Source organism: Alligator mississippiensis, chromosome 3 (genome assembly GCF_030867095.1).
Source record: "Alligator mississippiensis isolate rAllMis1 chromosome 3, rAllMis1, whole genome shotgun sequence".
Taxonomy (NCBI): Eukaryota; Metazoa; Chordata; order Crocodylia; family Alligatoridae; genus Alligator; species Alligator mississippiensis.
The window spans coordinates 2,551,969-2,567,295 of NC_081826.1; the positions used below are offsets into that span (position 1 = coordinate 2,551,969).

Genomic DNA, 15,327 nt, shown 5'->3' on the forward strand with positions numbered 1-15,327 from the left:
CATCATGTCCTCCCCGGCCGCCTCCTGCCAGGAGCAGACAGGTGCTGCTGATTTATTATTTAACCTGCTTTGTTCCCAATGTCTGTGTCTCTCGGCGCTCTGCCAGCCTCTCCCCCTCGCTCCCCCTTTGAGCAGCTGGGCTGCTCCAATTCACTTTGGCTGCCCACCCCAAATACCTGCTTTTAACCACCGCAGCGAGTTGGAATTTGGTCTTGGGGCCGCATCTCCTCCAACCCTGTACAATATCAGTGACCAATCACAAGCCTGCCAGAAGTGATAAAGCAAGTCATCCGTCTCCCTAAGTGAGAGGGAAAGCAGTAGTTTTACTGCGGTTTGTCTGCAATCCACCTCGTTATCTTGGACACGGGGAGCGGCGGAGTTGGCCTTGGGGGGGAGGGCAGGTTTCGTTCTGCCGGAGCCCGAGCTGGGGACGTGCAGGCACGAGACGGACCGCTCCGCTCGGCTAAAACTGGCCACGCACTTGCAGCCTGCGTTTCACCAAGCATTTCTTGCTGCCCCAGGGCCCAGCCCTGCTCTCGGTCTCTCTGACACCCCCACTGAAGGCCAAGTTCGGTCCACGCTAGTTAACTGCCCACATCGTGGCTTCCCAAGTGTTCCCTGTTCAAGGCTTTCCCCATTGTGGGCGGGTGATTGAAGCTTGCCAGTTTTCCTTAAATCTTCTCCACTCGTCCGGCTCTGCCCCCACAAACGAGCACGGGCAAGATCCAAAGAGCTCTTTTCAGTGTTTGTCCAACTGGGGGGGGGGGTCCAGACTGATCAGAAGATCAGCTTGGGCAGCCGGAGAGGGGATCTACCCCGTTTTGTCCTATACTGATGCTTTGTCAAGGGCACAGTAGCGACAAAGCCCGGGAGCTCTGTCTACACTAGTGCAGCTCAGCTGGCGGCCGCATCAGGAGGACTTTATTTCTGAGATGCCCTTGGATAGGCCAGGGGAATTGTAACACGTCACTGTAAATGTGTTGAGAGGGTTTCCTTTGTTCCTGATAGATTATCATAATTTATTATTTTGGATTATCCTGATATGGATTATCTTAATTTATTATTTGCCTAACACCTAAGGGTTCCCGTCATGCTAGGGGTTGTACGCATAAGAGCCAGAGACTTTGTGTCCCAGAGAGCATGCCATCGAAGAGGTCTCCCCCGAGGTCAGCATTCGCCTCCCTTCCCTCTGGGGTGCCTACTGCTGGTATGGGGAGAGCTGTCAGGAAATCAAGAGGTTATTTGCTTGAGAGAGCTGAAAACCAAGTATTTCTCTATATTCCTCTGAAGAGGAGTGGAAACCTAATCAGATGGTATCACAGCAATAAGCACAGCAGACTCCATCTTAAAACATGGGGAGACCCATCTACAACATGCTTTTCAAGATATTTTTTTCTTTGGCTCCGTGGAAGACCTACGTAAAGACAATTTTGTCCATAGAAAGCCCTTCATTCCTATTATGTTCTGTAGTGTGTGCATCTCTGTATGCATGCAAATACTGTATATATCTTTAGAGTTTTCTTCCCATTGTCTGGTTTGATAGGCAAGTTATTCCACTTGTTGGGATCAGTGGGAGGTTTAGGAGCGATTTTTTTAAATTTATTTTTATTTGTTTTGGAAGGGCCAGACCCGAAACGTGATGAAGTGAAATGCTCTGCTGCTAACATAGCAAGCAGCAAAACTGTAAATCAGTGGCAATGGGGTGTCAAAACACTTGCTCTTATGTCCCGTTTTCTGAGACGTGCCTGCATCTCTCTCGTAGCGCCTTCCCACTCTGTGCGGATCACATGTTTCTGCGCCTGTTCCCTTTGGAGAAACCTGTGGCTTTCTGTTTGGGGATGTCCTAATCCTGAGTGCAGGTCTGTGTCATGGCAGTCTTCACGAGCAGAAGACTCTGGGATGAGCTGCTTGTCGAATGTGAAATGATCCTGTAACCTGCAGGAAGAAGCAAATGTGTAACCAAGTGAGCGACTGGTGTAAGGCCCCATCGATGCAATGAATTGTCCAAGTTGCTGCGGTTTCTAAAGCGCGGGGAACTTGCTGTGTCCTCGACGAGCGTTTGAAATGCATCTCTGCGCTGACGGCAACTGCAGAAACAGCTGTGTCCGGGTCTGCGTCTGCATCTCGAAGACCCCAGATCCAGGTTGCTCCTTTCAGATGTAAAACGGTGCTGCCACCCTGCAGGCTTCGCCTGGGACCCGAGCGCCTTGCTGGGTTCGTTCTGGGCTGTGACTTCTCACCATTAGTAAACGCATCTGCAGGCAGCACATGTTTAATTTTTGTTAGAGAAGTTTAGAAAATGAGGGTGTGAAGGGAGCTCAGGAGGTCATGTCTAGTCCAGCCCCCTGCTCCGAGCAGGACCAGCCCCAACTCCATCATCCCTGCCGGGGCTTTGTCTACCTGGGTCTTCAAAACCTCCAAGGATGGAGACTGCACCATCTCTCTGGGGAGCCTGTCCCAGTGCTTCACCACCTTCCTAGTGAGAGAGTTTTTCCTAATATCCAACCTCAACTTCCCTTGCTGCAGCTTGAGCCCATTGCTCCTTGTCCTGTATCTGCCCCCACTGAGACCAGCCCAGCTCCATCCTCTTTGCAGCCCCGCTGCAGGCAGGTGAAGGCTGCTATTCAATCCCCCTCCGTCTTCTCTGCTCTGGACTAAATCAGCCCAGTTCCCTCAGCCTCTCCTCACCAGTCCTGTGGCTGATGAACAAGACAGAGCAGACTCCAGCTCCTTTCCCAGTTGGGTTGGTTCTGCAGATCTATTTGGGGTGAAAATAGCAACAATTTCCTGTGTCAGAGAAGTCATCAGATCCAGTCCTTGTAGGCAGCATTTGGGATCCTCTGGGCTCAGCCCCTTGTCTTGACGGCAGTAGGACTTTAACGATCACATCTGTTGACAAAGAACCACAAACAGGGTACAGCTCAGCCCCTTTGCCTTACAACGACCAAACCTGGTGTCCATGGCGCTTGCACACGTATGTCTCATGGACCTGGCTTGGCTTCCTTCATCTACCATTCACTTAGCAAAGTTCGTTTGCAAGATCCTTCTGCCAGCACAGATCAGGACGCGGATGTAACATGCTGAATTAACTTGGGCAAGTACGCAAACGGCTCGGGGGGAAATGCGCCGATGGGAGTGCTGAGCTGGTAAAGAGAATCGCCCTGCTCCTCTGTGTCGCCCGGGGAAAGGTGCCCGACGGAAACAAAGGAGCTGTTTAACCTTGGCATCTTCTCGACAAGCCCAGTTGCCCTTCAGACACTTTGGGTACAGAAACCATTTCAGCGCTCGCTCCGAGACAAATGAGTGTGAACTGGACAGCAGGTTAGAACAGCGCGGCCCCTCTTACGTTGCAGCCAGATGTGTGTCTAATTGGGCAGGATAAATAACATTTTCTTTGCTCACCAAGGAGCCTCCCTCTGTTCCTTCCCGCATCTAACAAAACAATATTCGGGCACTGGAGAAATTTCCATGAAATTGTGGAAATGGGCAAGAGGTCCTGGAAAAATACAGGCTTTCTTTATAATAAATTCGAAAGGCGGGGGGACAGGGGAAAAAGAGCAACCCAGTACAAGATTGAAAGCAGCAGAAACAAAATGAAGGCTTGACATTGTCCGGAAAGCAGCCCTGACCTCAATCTATTAAAGAGCTGCTGCTGGTCACAGTTAAAACCCGGTAACACGGTGGATTTGAAGGTGCAAAAGGCAACCGAGTTGCTATGAGGCACGCTCTGTGCTTGCTGCCTTTTGCTGGACTGGCTTTTCAGCCCCTTCCCGTGCACAGATCTTCATCCTTAGAAACTCCCTCTCCCTTTCTCCAGCTCTGTGCCCTGGGCTGGAGACTCCCACGTGCCTGCTCAGTCGTGTCCATGGGCACCTCCTTCCATCACACGTGATGAGAAATGGCTCCGTTGCGTCTCCTTCCCACGAGTCAAGCAGGAGAGGGCGCATGCCACGCATGTCTGAGAGTGCAAGGGGGGTTTTGGAGTAAGGAGTCGGTGCAAGAGAGTGCGAGGGGGGTCTCGGAGTAAGGAGTTGGTACAAAGCAAGCTGGCCAGGCTGCAATCTTGGGTATGGCTCCATGGAGATTGGATGGCGGTGTGATGGCTGCACAAAACATACCCACATTGGGATAGATTTGCAGCTGGCAGTCCCCGCACGCAGGACCCCCTTCTTAATCCTGCTCAGATGCAGCTGCATGTTGGCCTGTTGGGGTCTTTGATCACAGGCCTTGCTGTTTGATGGGTGCAGGAGTCAGGTGGTTGCACCTGGCCCCTGAGCCTCTTCTGTGCTAGCCAGATGTACGGCTTTTTAAAAGCCTGGATAAGTAACTTCATACGTACCTCGTGTGGCTGTTTAAAAGTAAGCATTCGGCACTGATTTTCAACCTTTCAGCTCTGGAAATCATTTCTAACTTTTCTGGCAGCAGGACAGTGGGACACGGTGCCCGTGGAAGCTGTGCAGTCTCCTTTCTTGGAGGCTTCAAGCTGGACGGGCGCCTGTCTGGGATGGTTTAGGAACTTCAAATCTGCACCTGTGCAGGAAACAGGAGCAAAGGTCGGACTTAGGTGGCTTTCCAGGTCCCTTCCAGCCCCACACTTTTATAATAGGCCAGATGGATGAGTGGCCAAGAAGAGAGTTGGGGATCAGTTAGGATAAGTGCTAAGTCTCTCAACATCTCGATGCTCAAGGAAGCTCTTATGAGCTAACGGGGCCGTCTCCATGCTGCCTACCCCGAGCGTTCAGCACCAGAAACAGCAGGAGAGTTTCTTTCTTTGTTTCCTTTTCTTTGCTTTTGGTTTTCAAGTTTTTTTTCTGCCAGCAGGACTCCACACTTCCTTTTCTCTTTATTTAATGAAAGCTACAATTCTCCCACAACTCGCAAGACTCTCCAGGCTTCAAGCCCGCACTATCACGAGGTGTGCAATGACACCATGGCACCTAGCCTCTCAGCTCCTTCTCCTACACTGTGGGAGAGGCAGAGCATGCTATTTTGGAGACATTTGGGTTGCTTCCAGTACTGCACTGCTGGGCAACGGAGAAGTCCCTTCGGGAGTTTCCCACCCTTTCAACTCACTTGCGCAGGGACACGGATCCCTCCACGCTCCCCTCTATGCCGCCGTTCCTCCTTGTGTCAGATACAGAGGATGGACGTGCCCTTTTCCCATGGCAGCAGGGAGCCTGCACTCATTCACATCTGTAAAAGCTCTGGGAGGTGCTCCATGGACAGTCGTGGAGAAGGGCAGCTAATAAAGATGATGATAATGATCTTGATGATGAGCATGACTCCAAATGCAGTTGGGGAACTCCGCTCTCTGCGAAAAGAGTAAAAAAAAAATAAAAATAAATCCCTCCAGAGCCAAGCTGTCAAGCTGGGAGCGGGAAGGATGCATTGGCAGAAAGTGCACTATCTGCTGGTTGTTTACCAACTAATTTTAGAAGTGCTGAGTGCCACAGAAATGCACTTTCCACATTTGCACAGATGATAAAGTGCTCAGCACCACCATCAAGCCAGTGATGTCACCGAGGGCTTGTGTGAACAATTCATTCTCTATTTAGCTGCCTGGATGCGGGCCAGCACTTCAGGGCTTGAGTTAGTTAATTATTATTATTATTATCATTATTATTACTATTATTATTATTATTTACAAGCAAAAAAAGGTTTTAGGAGGCTGAGTGCTGCCACCCACCCAGCACCCTGCTCTTCCTTGTTACGAAGGCACTAGAGGCAGCACGCTGCCAGCCGGCGTGCATTGCAGAGGTCTGCCTAAAGGACTTCTTCTTGTAATCCCATCTCCAGTCTTCCACGTCGGGGCATTGCACTCCTCTCTGCCCCCCGGTTCTGCAAAACGGGGATGCTGGTGTCTTCCAGGGGGGTGCTGAGGAAGGGGTCAAATGGATGGCAAACTCTGTGGAGGTGCTGCATAAATGCCTCTTCTTGTTGTCAGCACAGGGCTATCCTGGACAGATGCAATCTGCGTTTCCATGGGGCAAGCCAAGGCTGCCCAACTTGTGGCCTGCAGGCCGCATGCGACCTCCAAGGGGTCCGCCTGTGCCCTTCCACCCGGCTGCAGCAGCCACGGCTTCCAAGCTCCCTCATCTGAGATCCGAGTCCAAGGCATCCTCCAGCTTCCACTTCTTGCCCTTGCCCCAGGAAGAGGCATGGTGCAGGGCAACCCGTGGCTCCAGGGGCACCCGAGTGGCACGGCGCACTGGGGGAGCTGGCAGCCAGAGGGGCTGGGACCACGATGCGGTGGGCGAGTGCCTGTTGGACGTGGTGCAGCATGATGCAGCGGGGGGTATTCATGCAGAGCGGGGCGGGGGGCATAGCTCATGTGGCTTGCGCTCCCCAGCTGCTTAGAAGTTGGATGGAAAGCAGTCTGCTGGGAGCCACCCTCTTGCATTAACCGGCCACTCTTCTGCAATCACCTTCTTCCCAGGCAGTAGGGTCTTACGGTGAGTTTAGACTGTTGTTTGTCTGTGCTGGTTTGCACGGGGCTGATCCTGCCTCAGGCAGGGGTTGGACTAGATGTGACCACTGGAGCTCCCTTCCAGCCCTGCTTCTCTGTGATTTTAAGAGCAGCGTTGTCCATGGAGGGTTACGGGTTGGATATGACCAATTTGCTTAGCCGCTGTGTGTCCTGTATTGACTCTCCATCACTGGAGGCGTGCAAGAAGAGGTTGAATGGCTGCTGGTCAGGGATGGTTTGGGCGTAGCAATGCCTGTGTTCTACTATGGGGATTTTTTATGTTTCTGGGCTTTGCTGGTTGGCCTCCCCCCCCTTTCTGCTGCACGTTTCAGGGGGTTTTAAGCATCCCCCAGAGGCGCTGGGCTGTAGGGCAGGCTCCTGGGGATGCTTAAAACCAGGGACCCCGTCACTTCTAATTCTAAATGGCTGAGCGGTTTTGAGTTGGATCAAAATCATCTTGTTGCTGCAGCCCAGATGGGAGCTTGCACTGAGATCAGGAGAGTTTCGGAGGGTTCGGTGGTCCACGCGCGTCTTTCCAGAGCTTGGACATCGAGCAGCTGTGAACCGATGGAGCGTTTTCTGTTCGCCTAAACCAGAGGCGCGTTTCCCTAATAACAGGCTGCTCAGGACTCGTTTTCATCGACACGCAGACTTGTCCCAGGAGCCAGGGTGCAGCTCCAGGAGCCGAGCGCGAAGGCAGGGAGTGGAGCGTGGCTGCTTGCCTCGAACGCTAGCTTCTACCTTGCTTTGTCGCTACCTTGTCGGGAATGAGGACTCCTGCCGTCCGGTGAGTAAAATAAATTACCCGCAGCAGCTGCTAGTGCTGATCATCCGAAACGGTGGAACCCGCTTAAATGAATAATAATTAAAGAAATAAATTTCCTCGGTGCCAACTGGAAAACTTTTTGTTCAGCAATAAAGCCGGAGCCCTCTGAAATGAATCGCTGGCTGCGCGCGAAGCAGGCTGCCTGTGCAGCACGAGGGAAAAGTACAGGGACAATGTGACCTATAAAAGGCACCGCTGTGGTTAGAAGAAGACTTCTCCTGTGCGTCAAGGTCGTGCGTGAACTGGGTTCAGCAGAACCAGTGGTGTTGAATGGTTTAGAAGTGCCGGATGGGGAACGGGTACAAAGCACGCCATTTGGGAGCGCTGTTACCCTTATACAGTTGGCAAAATCATGGGGACCTTGGAAAAGCCCCTTGAAGCCCTGCACAGAGAGCCCACAAGAGCAGCATCTGCCTCGCCTCCAAGGCAGCACGAGGGCTTGTGGTCACCTGTGTGTAGAGGCTGGTTTAATTTTGCTTTCCTTGTGGGACTTCAAACAAGTAAAATGAGTTGGTGAAAGGTGTCGTGGTGACCACACTAGACACCCAGGGCCTCTCTCCGCAGACCAGGTGCAGCACGGGCAATGACTGCCTTCACCCGAACCCAAGACGACGCTGAATCGAAGACCTAATTAGATTCTAGGCATGGAAAATCTATCAGAGTGTTAATAATCTAAATTTGGGGAGGTTGCAGCTGTGGGGAGTAGCAGCTACAGCTCTTACCTCAGGCTCGGGGTTGGAGCTGCAACTACTGCCCATCCCTTGGACTCAGATCTAAGATAAGGGTCTTTTCCCCCATGTTGAATGAGGGGAAAAGATCCTGTCTTGGATTTGAGTAAATACAGCACCTCACCCCCTGCCCTGATATGGGGCATCAGCCTTGAGAAGGGGGTGGCGGGGTCCAGCCTGTCTGGTGCAGCCAGTCCTTGGCCCCGTGGCTGCCACTTCCACCAAGGCAATCTGCATGTCTTTAAATCGCTCCTGTGAGCCACTTGCGCTTCCCGTCTTGCCTGGTAAAGAGGGGTACTGGGTTTTTATGGTGCCCTGCTCTGACTCCGGCTGTGCTGCAAGCTCCTCCTCTCCAGCTCTTCCCTTGCAAAGCGACTTCCCTACATACGAAGCGGGTAGGGTGTAGAAATAGCCCTTTCCACGCTTGCACGGGGAGCCTCGTCCATCGCTGCGTGGCTTCTGGGCACCACGGTAATACAAATAAGAGGATCCTTGCTGCCAGTCTTCCCTTCCAGAGTAATGTGACTGATTATTGATTGCCTTCACCCAAGCAATAATCACAGCTGATTTTAGGGCAAAGCCTGCAGTCCTCAATGTGTCTAGGTAATGTATACGGCATGTACGCAGAAAATGAAAGCATGCCCAGACTTTCAGCTGGCATCTCAGTACTTCTCCCGCGCCCCGGCCATGCGTTGAGCTGCATTCCCGAATGCACGTGTTCATCGACCTGCTGCGCACGGCTCTTTATCCAGTGCACCTTGTAAGACACGGGCTATTTTCCCCAGCCCGTGCTTCTGCAGCTGTCAGTGAAATGACCCGCTGCCCTTTTCCCCAGGGGCCATGGAGATCCGAGTAGCAGATGAAGGATCTCTTGATCTTTGATAAGCTTTATTTGCCTGGCCTCTGCTGTGGTGGCCTTCGGGGCAGAGGTCAGAAGTAATGTGTTGAGGTCAGAGGAAAAGCGTGCCCTTAGGGTCCAGGAGCTTTGTGGCGGTGGAGCAGCTTAAGCAGGGGTAAACCCAGCCCTCTTTGTCCTGTGTAGAAATAACCAGGAAGTTTTAGAGCAAGGTGCTTCTTGAAGGGCTCTGGAAAGAAAAAAAACCAAAACCAAAAAAAAAAAACCCCCTCGAGTAGATGGATTGATTGAACAAGACTATTGTGCGGTTGGGCTGTGGATTCATTCAAAGGATTGAAAGAAAAGTAGTTAGGCTCTAGACCCCACTATTAATCATAGCTGTAATCATGCATTTAATGAACATGACAGCTCCTGTTCCCTCTGGAGAGACGCGCGGAGTCTCACAGCTGGGTTAGGTACAACAATCACTTCTCGGCGCGCTCGCTTGATAACGCAGGGAGCCGCCGGAGCAGGCGGCATCAGACCCAGATGATGCATTAAGAGAAGCGGCCTCGTTCCACGGGCTGCGGGTTTCCTTACAGATGATGCACCTCAGACGGGCTGGATCATTTTAACCAAATGAAAAGGCAAGCTAAACAGCGGTCCCTGCCGCAGGATATCAGCTACCCGGCCCGCTGTCGCGGGGCTGTGTGCAATCAGTTATAAACCCCTTAATGTGCACTTCCTTGATGCGGTCTGCACCCCCCTCCACCCGCTTGGCTGTTGCCTCCTGACTGTTGGCGTGGGAAGGAGTCCTTTCTATGCCATCGATTTATATCTGTGCATCCAGGAGCCTTTCATGTCGTAGAGGGAAGCGGTATAGAGGCGGCGCGATTTGTCATGCCGATCCAGGAGCTCTCAATTCGGCATTAGGCCTGGATTTTTTTATTTATTTATTTTTATTTCGGCTCCTGCTGCCTCCCCTCTCAGAGGATGCTTTACACAGAGGACCAGGTCCTTTCCCCAGGGTTCGACCCTGACTCTGGAAGGCACCTGTGTGTGCATCCCTTGGGAGGTTTGCAATAGCGGAGCGTCAGCCCTGACTTAAACTAAGGATGCACCCGGTTCCCACAGCTCCTTCGTGCACCTTTTTCAGTAAAGCACTGAGCGCTTTGGGTGGGGAGGGGGACCTCATTTGGAGTCTCATCTCTCCCCACGTCCTGCCCCGCTGTAAGCATCCACGGTAAAATCTGCCCCTGGGTGTCTTCCTCCGCCCCAGAGGGAAGAGGGCCCTGACCATGGAGGCTTCGGGAGCCAGCTGCGGAGGCGCGGGCAGGCTCTGCGAACGCGTTTGCACCGCGAACCCCGGCGTTAGCAGGATCCGTTAACGAGAGGTAGTGAGAAGAGTCGAGAAAGCGAGGACTGGAGTCATTACCGCTGTTTACGAAATGAACTCGTCCGCTGCTCCCTGCACCTGCTGCGCTGCTGCCACGGGGCGGAGGGAACGTGCCATGCGTACGCTGCTGCCACGTGTACCTCTGGCTCTCTGCCAGGGTCCCAAAACACCTGGGCAGCCCGGCTGGGGCATCGTCCTACCTGTGCTAGCGAGAGCCCCAAACCACTGCGCTCTAGTCCTCCTCCTTGCACTGGCTCAGCCAAGCTGCTCATCTTCCCCTCCTCAGTTTGCCCAACTGCAAAATGGGCGTAGTATAGCTCAGTGCTTCTCAACCTTTTGAGGCTCAAGGCACTCCTTGGAAAATGCCAGCTTTTCAATTTCACACTCTTTGCTGGTCACAGCAAAATAATGGAGCAGTTTTTCTGTTGCCAAAAACCTCAGATCACAACTATAGATTCCTGTTTGAAATCTCCAGGTTTTTGACATGAATTGTGTGAGCACACCTACTTGTTGTGTAGCACCCTTGAAAGGACTCAAGGCACCCCAGGGTGCTGTGGCACCCGTGTTGGGAATCATGGGCATAGATAGACCTTACCTTGAGCCTTGGAGATGATCGTTGGGACACACAGCTCTTGGAAGCATAGCATAAGTGCTAATCGCAGCAGTCCAAATGTTCAGCAATTGCGGCTATCCCGCTTTCTGGCTGACTGGCCTGAGACACGGCACAAGGGGCCTGTTTTCCAAACGGTGAATACAGAGCATTTCAGTCCAATGGTTTTTTGTGCCAGTATTTCCCGCCGGGCATCCGTAAGCTTCTGAGAGCGCGGGGTAGCTTCGTCATGTCTGGATGGGCGTTAACCCTGCCGTGGGTATCTAGAGGCTTGTTGAGATTTGCAAAATGTTACATGCGCCGAAACTTTTGCACTTAAAATAAAACGGAGCCGGAAGCCATTTCTCCTGGGGAAATCCGGCTGTATTAAAAAAGAGAGATTAGACTTCAGCCCTTGCAGACTGTTAAATGGGAAAAGGCTAAATACATAATTATGCAGTTTCTTAACCAAGAGCATTACGTACCCAATGGACTGTTTCCATCTTGGGTAAATATTTAGGCAGTTTTTAAATAGTTTTCAGAGCTGCTTTACTTTGGGTAAGTAATTAGGCAGCTTTGTGGAAATGAAAGCGGCGCTCGGAAGCAGCGTCTTGTCCCGCTATTGATCTGTTGGTTTGGTAAATCAGTTAAAAACTCCAGGCATCCTTTCTCCCCCCACCCCTGACTCCTTTCAGTAGGAAAGAATGACTCTAGATGGGGGGCTATTCATAGTAAGTTATTCATAGGAAAATCCCTCAGGGCAAAATGTGCATTGTCCATGCCTTGTAGCACATTTTTTAATCCGTAATCTCTTGGCAGTTTTAAATGTTTTCAGTCCATGCGTAATCCTTTGGCTCCATGTCTGTGAGTAAATTCAAAACGCGCTGCATGGAAACAGTTTGCATCTGTCTTTCCATAATGGCTCCTCTATGGCTGAGACTTGATTGCCCAAATTATTTAAAAGCGAGCCTGTCTTACGGGTGCAGGAATGCATTTGTAACCTAGAAACTCCTTTTGCATGCAATTGCACACGAGGATTAAATATCTGGAGGCATTATTAAACGCTGCAGCTGAGAGAGCTACGGCTGAAATAGTCTGTCCTGTCCCGATGGCTGCACTCAAAACAGGACGTTGAAAACTGGGAAGAATGGCAAAAGGCGTCCAAGGTCTGAGAAACATATTATAGACGCTGAGATGTGAAATCCAAGGTCTGACAAACATATTAGACGCTGTGATAGTTAGTTTAGCGTCGCAAAGCGAGGGTTGCAGCAATGTACTCACAAGTCTCTAAGTGCCTACCTGGGGAGGAGACCGTTTGATATCTGGCAGACAAGATAATGAGGGAGGCACTGGCTGAAAGTTGAAGCTGCCCCAATTAAAGCTGGCAGCCAGGTACACGGGGCAATTAAGCAGTGGAGCACCTTCATCAGGGATCAGGTAGGCTCCGTGCCACTTGTCGTTAATGAACCCGGCGCGGATGCTTTTCTGGGTCGTCTCGTTGTCTAGGTCAGCCCACCAGTTTTGGAGCTAATTCAGGGCTCGTTACAGGGGAGGCCAGAGTAGATGAGTGTGACAACGCTTCCTCCCTCCTGGCTTTTTAATCTGGGAATCCAGCGGAGCAGAAAGCAGGCTCTGGTCCCGGTTTGGGAATTTACTTTTAGTGTGTCCTCACGAGGGATCACTCGAGCTCTGCCTCACCTCGATATCCCCTTCTGTAAAACGAGGCTGATAAATAGCCCCCTGAAAGTGCTTCCAGAGCCCGGGTGAAAGGCGCTCTGCACGTGCCCTCTGTGCTTTTTATTCACGGGTTGCACCCTTTTGTGTGGGCCGGTGCCCAGGCGGCTGGCGTGGTTGCACACGCAGAGAGGTGCTCACATTTATGAGCCCCGTTAGTCGCACAAACGGGCCATTCGCGCCCTAAATGATAGAGCCTTCCCCAGTTCCCAAGGCCTGGCTGTCGGATCTCAGCCGGGCACGCTTTCCTCCGGACTTGACTTTCCTGGAGAGGTCAGGCCCTGAGCTGTGAGCTGGGTTGTCTCATAGATTCATAGATGTTAGGGTCGGAAGGGACCTCAATAGCTCATCGAGTCCGACCCCCTGCATAGGCAGGAAGCTATTGAAGCGAGGGCATGATTTCCCCACCTCCGCTGCAGCTGTCCATGCACCGTGCTGGGTCAAGACAGGGACAGATCGAGCGCGACAAGTGGAGAGGGCTGCCAGCAGGTAATGAAGAGCCGTGCAGCCTGACTTTCCCTTCCTATACCGCTCTGTGGCCCAGAGCAGGCGTCTTTCACGTCCTGGTGTCTCGCTGGACAGCTCCGTCCGGCCATTGCAATGCAGCAATGGCTCCTCCACGTAAGCACCTGCTGCATAAGCAGCATCCCTGCCCTTATCCCTCTCCACATCTGCCGCGCATCAGCCCCGAGTTCAGCTCCTGGCTTGGTTGGCTGGAGTCGTCCCTGGCTCAGCCCTATTTAAGCACCTCTTTACTGCGTCCTCTCTCCCCCGTGAAATAGGAAAGAGGAGGCTTCCTCGTGCAGGGTGTCTGTCGAACACCTTGCAACGGTCAGAGCCAGGCTGCTGTCGAAGTGCAAAGCTTTGATCTTAGCATAGTGTATTCGTTGTGCGAGGATAGGAGAACGAGGAATGAAGCCCTAAGCGGGTGCCTGATTTATATTGGAGAAGAGACCAACGCGCTAGGGATTGAGCTGCAGGTGGGCGCGTCGCTGCCATCTCTGACTCCTGTCCGTCTGGGAAAACACTGCTGGAAACAGCCGTCTGAAACCCGTGCCCACGACATCCAAAAATGCTTGCTTCTCTCTCTCTCCTTATCACACCCCCACTGCACATAGAGTCGAGAGGAGAGAGCAGAGCACTTATGCTAAGTCTTTGCTCCATCCTTATTCAGCAAAGTGCTTAAATTGCCCCAAAGAAAGCTACGCGCCCGCTTGAGCTGAATGGTGGCCGGGATCACGGAGGCTCCCAAACGTGGCTCTCCGAAATCCACCAGCAACCTCCAAAGGAGCATGAGAGTGGTTTTTGTTCTCCTGCAGCTGTACAGCCCCCGGCGTGGGCGAGTTGGTGGCAGGCATGTGAAGTACAGTTCATTATGTGGGATCGGCTTCATGCTAGCATTCATAGCATTTCCAGGGCGTCAGGAGCCTCGCACGCGGGTCCCTATCAAAGCAGGAACAGCCAAGCCGGTGCTTTATTTATTCATTTAGTTAAACATGGATTTTTTTGTTTGTTTTTAATTCCCCAAGAAGTGAAAGTTTTGCAAAATGCTAAACACCTTCTGCTCTCTAGGTTCAATACAGATTCGCTTGAACTTTTTAGCACCTTTCCACTCCAACATGTTTTGGTTTTAGTACCTCTTTTCAAGCAAGCTAGTTTATGTGCATTTTTTAACGCTGAAAACTATTTGAAAAGGTGCCTAGCTGTTCTTGTCAAAACTCCCACAGCGAGACGGGCTCGGCAAGGTGGGGAGGCGGGGGGAAGGGGCGAGGAGCAAGAAAGTAAAGTTAAGAAAGAGGGGGAAAAAAATGCAAAATACACTGAACAGCAACTTAAGCGCCCAGTTAATATTCCATTAGATTGCAGCAAAATCAAATCCAGTTGTCGGCAAATTGTATCAATCTGTTCTCCGTCCAGATGTTCGCAGTGACTGACTGCTTTCATTTTCGCCCTGTGGCTGGGCTGTTTGATGCCTCTGATAGACAGGCATGTGACACCCGCTCCCGGATTGCGACTGCGCCAGCGTTTTATTTGCACATGGAACAGATGGGGCTGTGCCGTCACCGGCGGGCCGAGTGACAGCTCGAGCGAAGGGAGAGCTCATTGACACGCTATCAAATTCCACTCACTCATTCGGTAACACACTCGGGCTGGCAGGTGAGTGACTGAGCTGCACTCTTACCACCTGGAGCTCCAAGATACAGGCCCTTTTTTTTTTTTAATTCCCTCTTTCATATGCCAGTCAAGGACAATTTAATTATGTGCATGCACATGCAGGAGTCAGTCGCTGCGAACATCAGGGGATGCACTGGGCATCCCCGAGCAGAGTTTTGGAGGGCTGGATGGGGGGGGGGGGGGGCTCTGAGTTTCCTTCCCTGGCTCTTGGGGGAAATCCGCGTTCCCACCAAGCTCCCGGTACCCAGGCACCCACGTGGTCCGTTTCCCTCGCTCTTGCTAGGAAATGACCTACAGCATCACCACCCTCTCGGCCCACAAAGGATGCGCTCACCCCGGTGTGAACTCTGCACCCCACCTCCCGGGTGTTACTCAATCTCTTATCGATTATCTCATGAATTCCAGGCGAATTCTTGGCTCTATGGCTTGTAACAAGTGCATGCCTTTTTTTTCTCTCTCTCTCTCTCCTTGAACAGCAAGGTTGGATTGTACACCCAGCGGTCCTGGCCATTCCCCTCCCAGCTGTCTGAATCGATCAGCCACCAGCCGTTACATTGCAAGGTCTGTATTGCTAATAA

At 51.9% G+C, this 15,327-nt stretch overlaps 1 protein-coding gene across 4 annotated transcripts in view; it reads left to right on the forward strand.

Annotated features, from left to right (window-relative positions):
• The window catches only part of ZC3H3 (zinc finger CCCH-type containing 3), a 284,251-nt gene that overhangs the window by 175,574 nt on the left and 93,350 nt on the right, over positions 1 to 15,327 (forward strand). For all 4 annotated transcript variants that reach the window (XM_019481839.2, XM_019481840.2, XM_019481838.2 and 1 more), the window contains one exon: positions 15,226 to 15,310. In XM_019481839.2, the coding sequence (XP_019337384.2) occupies positions 15,226 to 15,310 (85 nt within the window). The remainder of the gene's footprint in view (positions 1 to 15,225; positions 15,311 to 15,327) is intronic.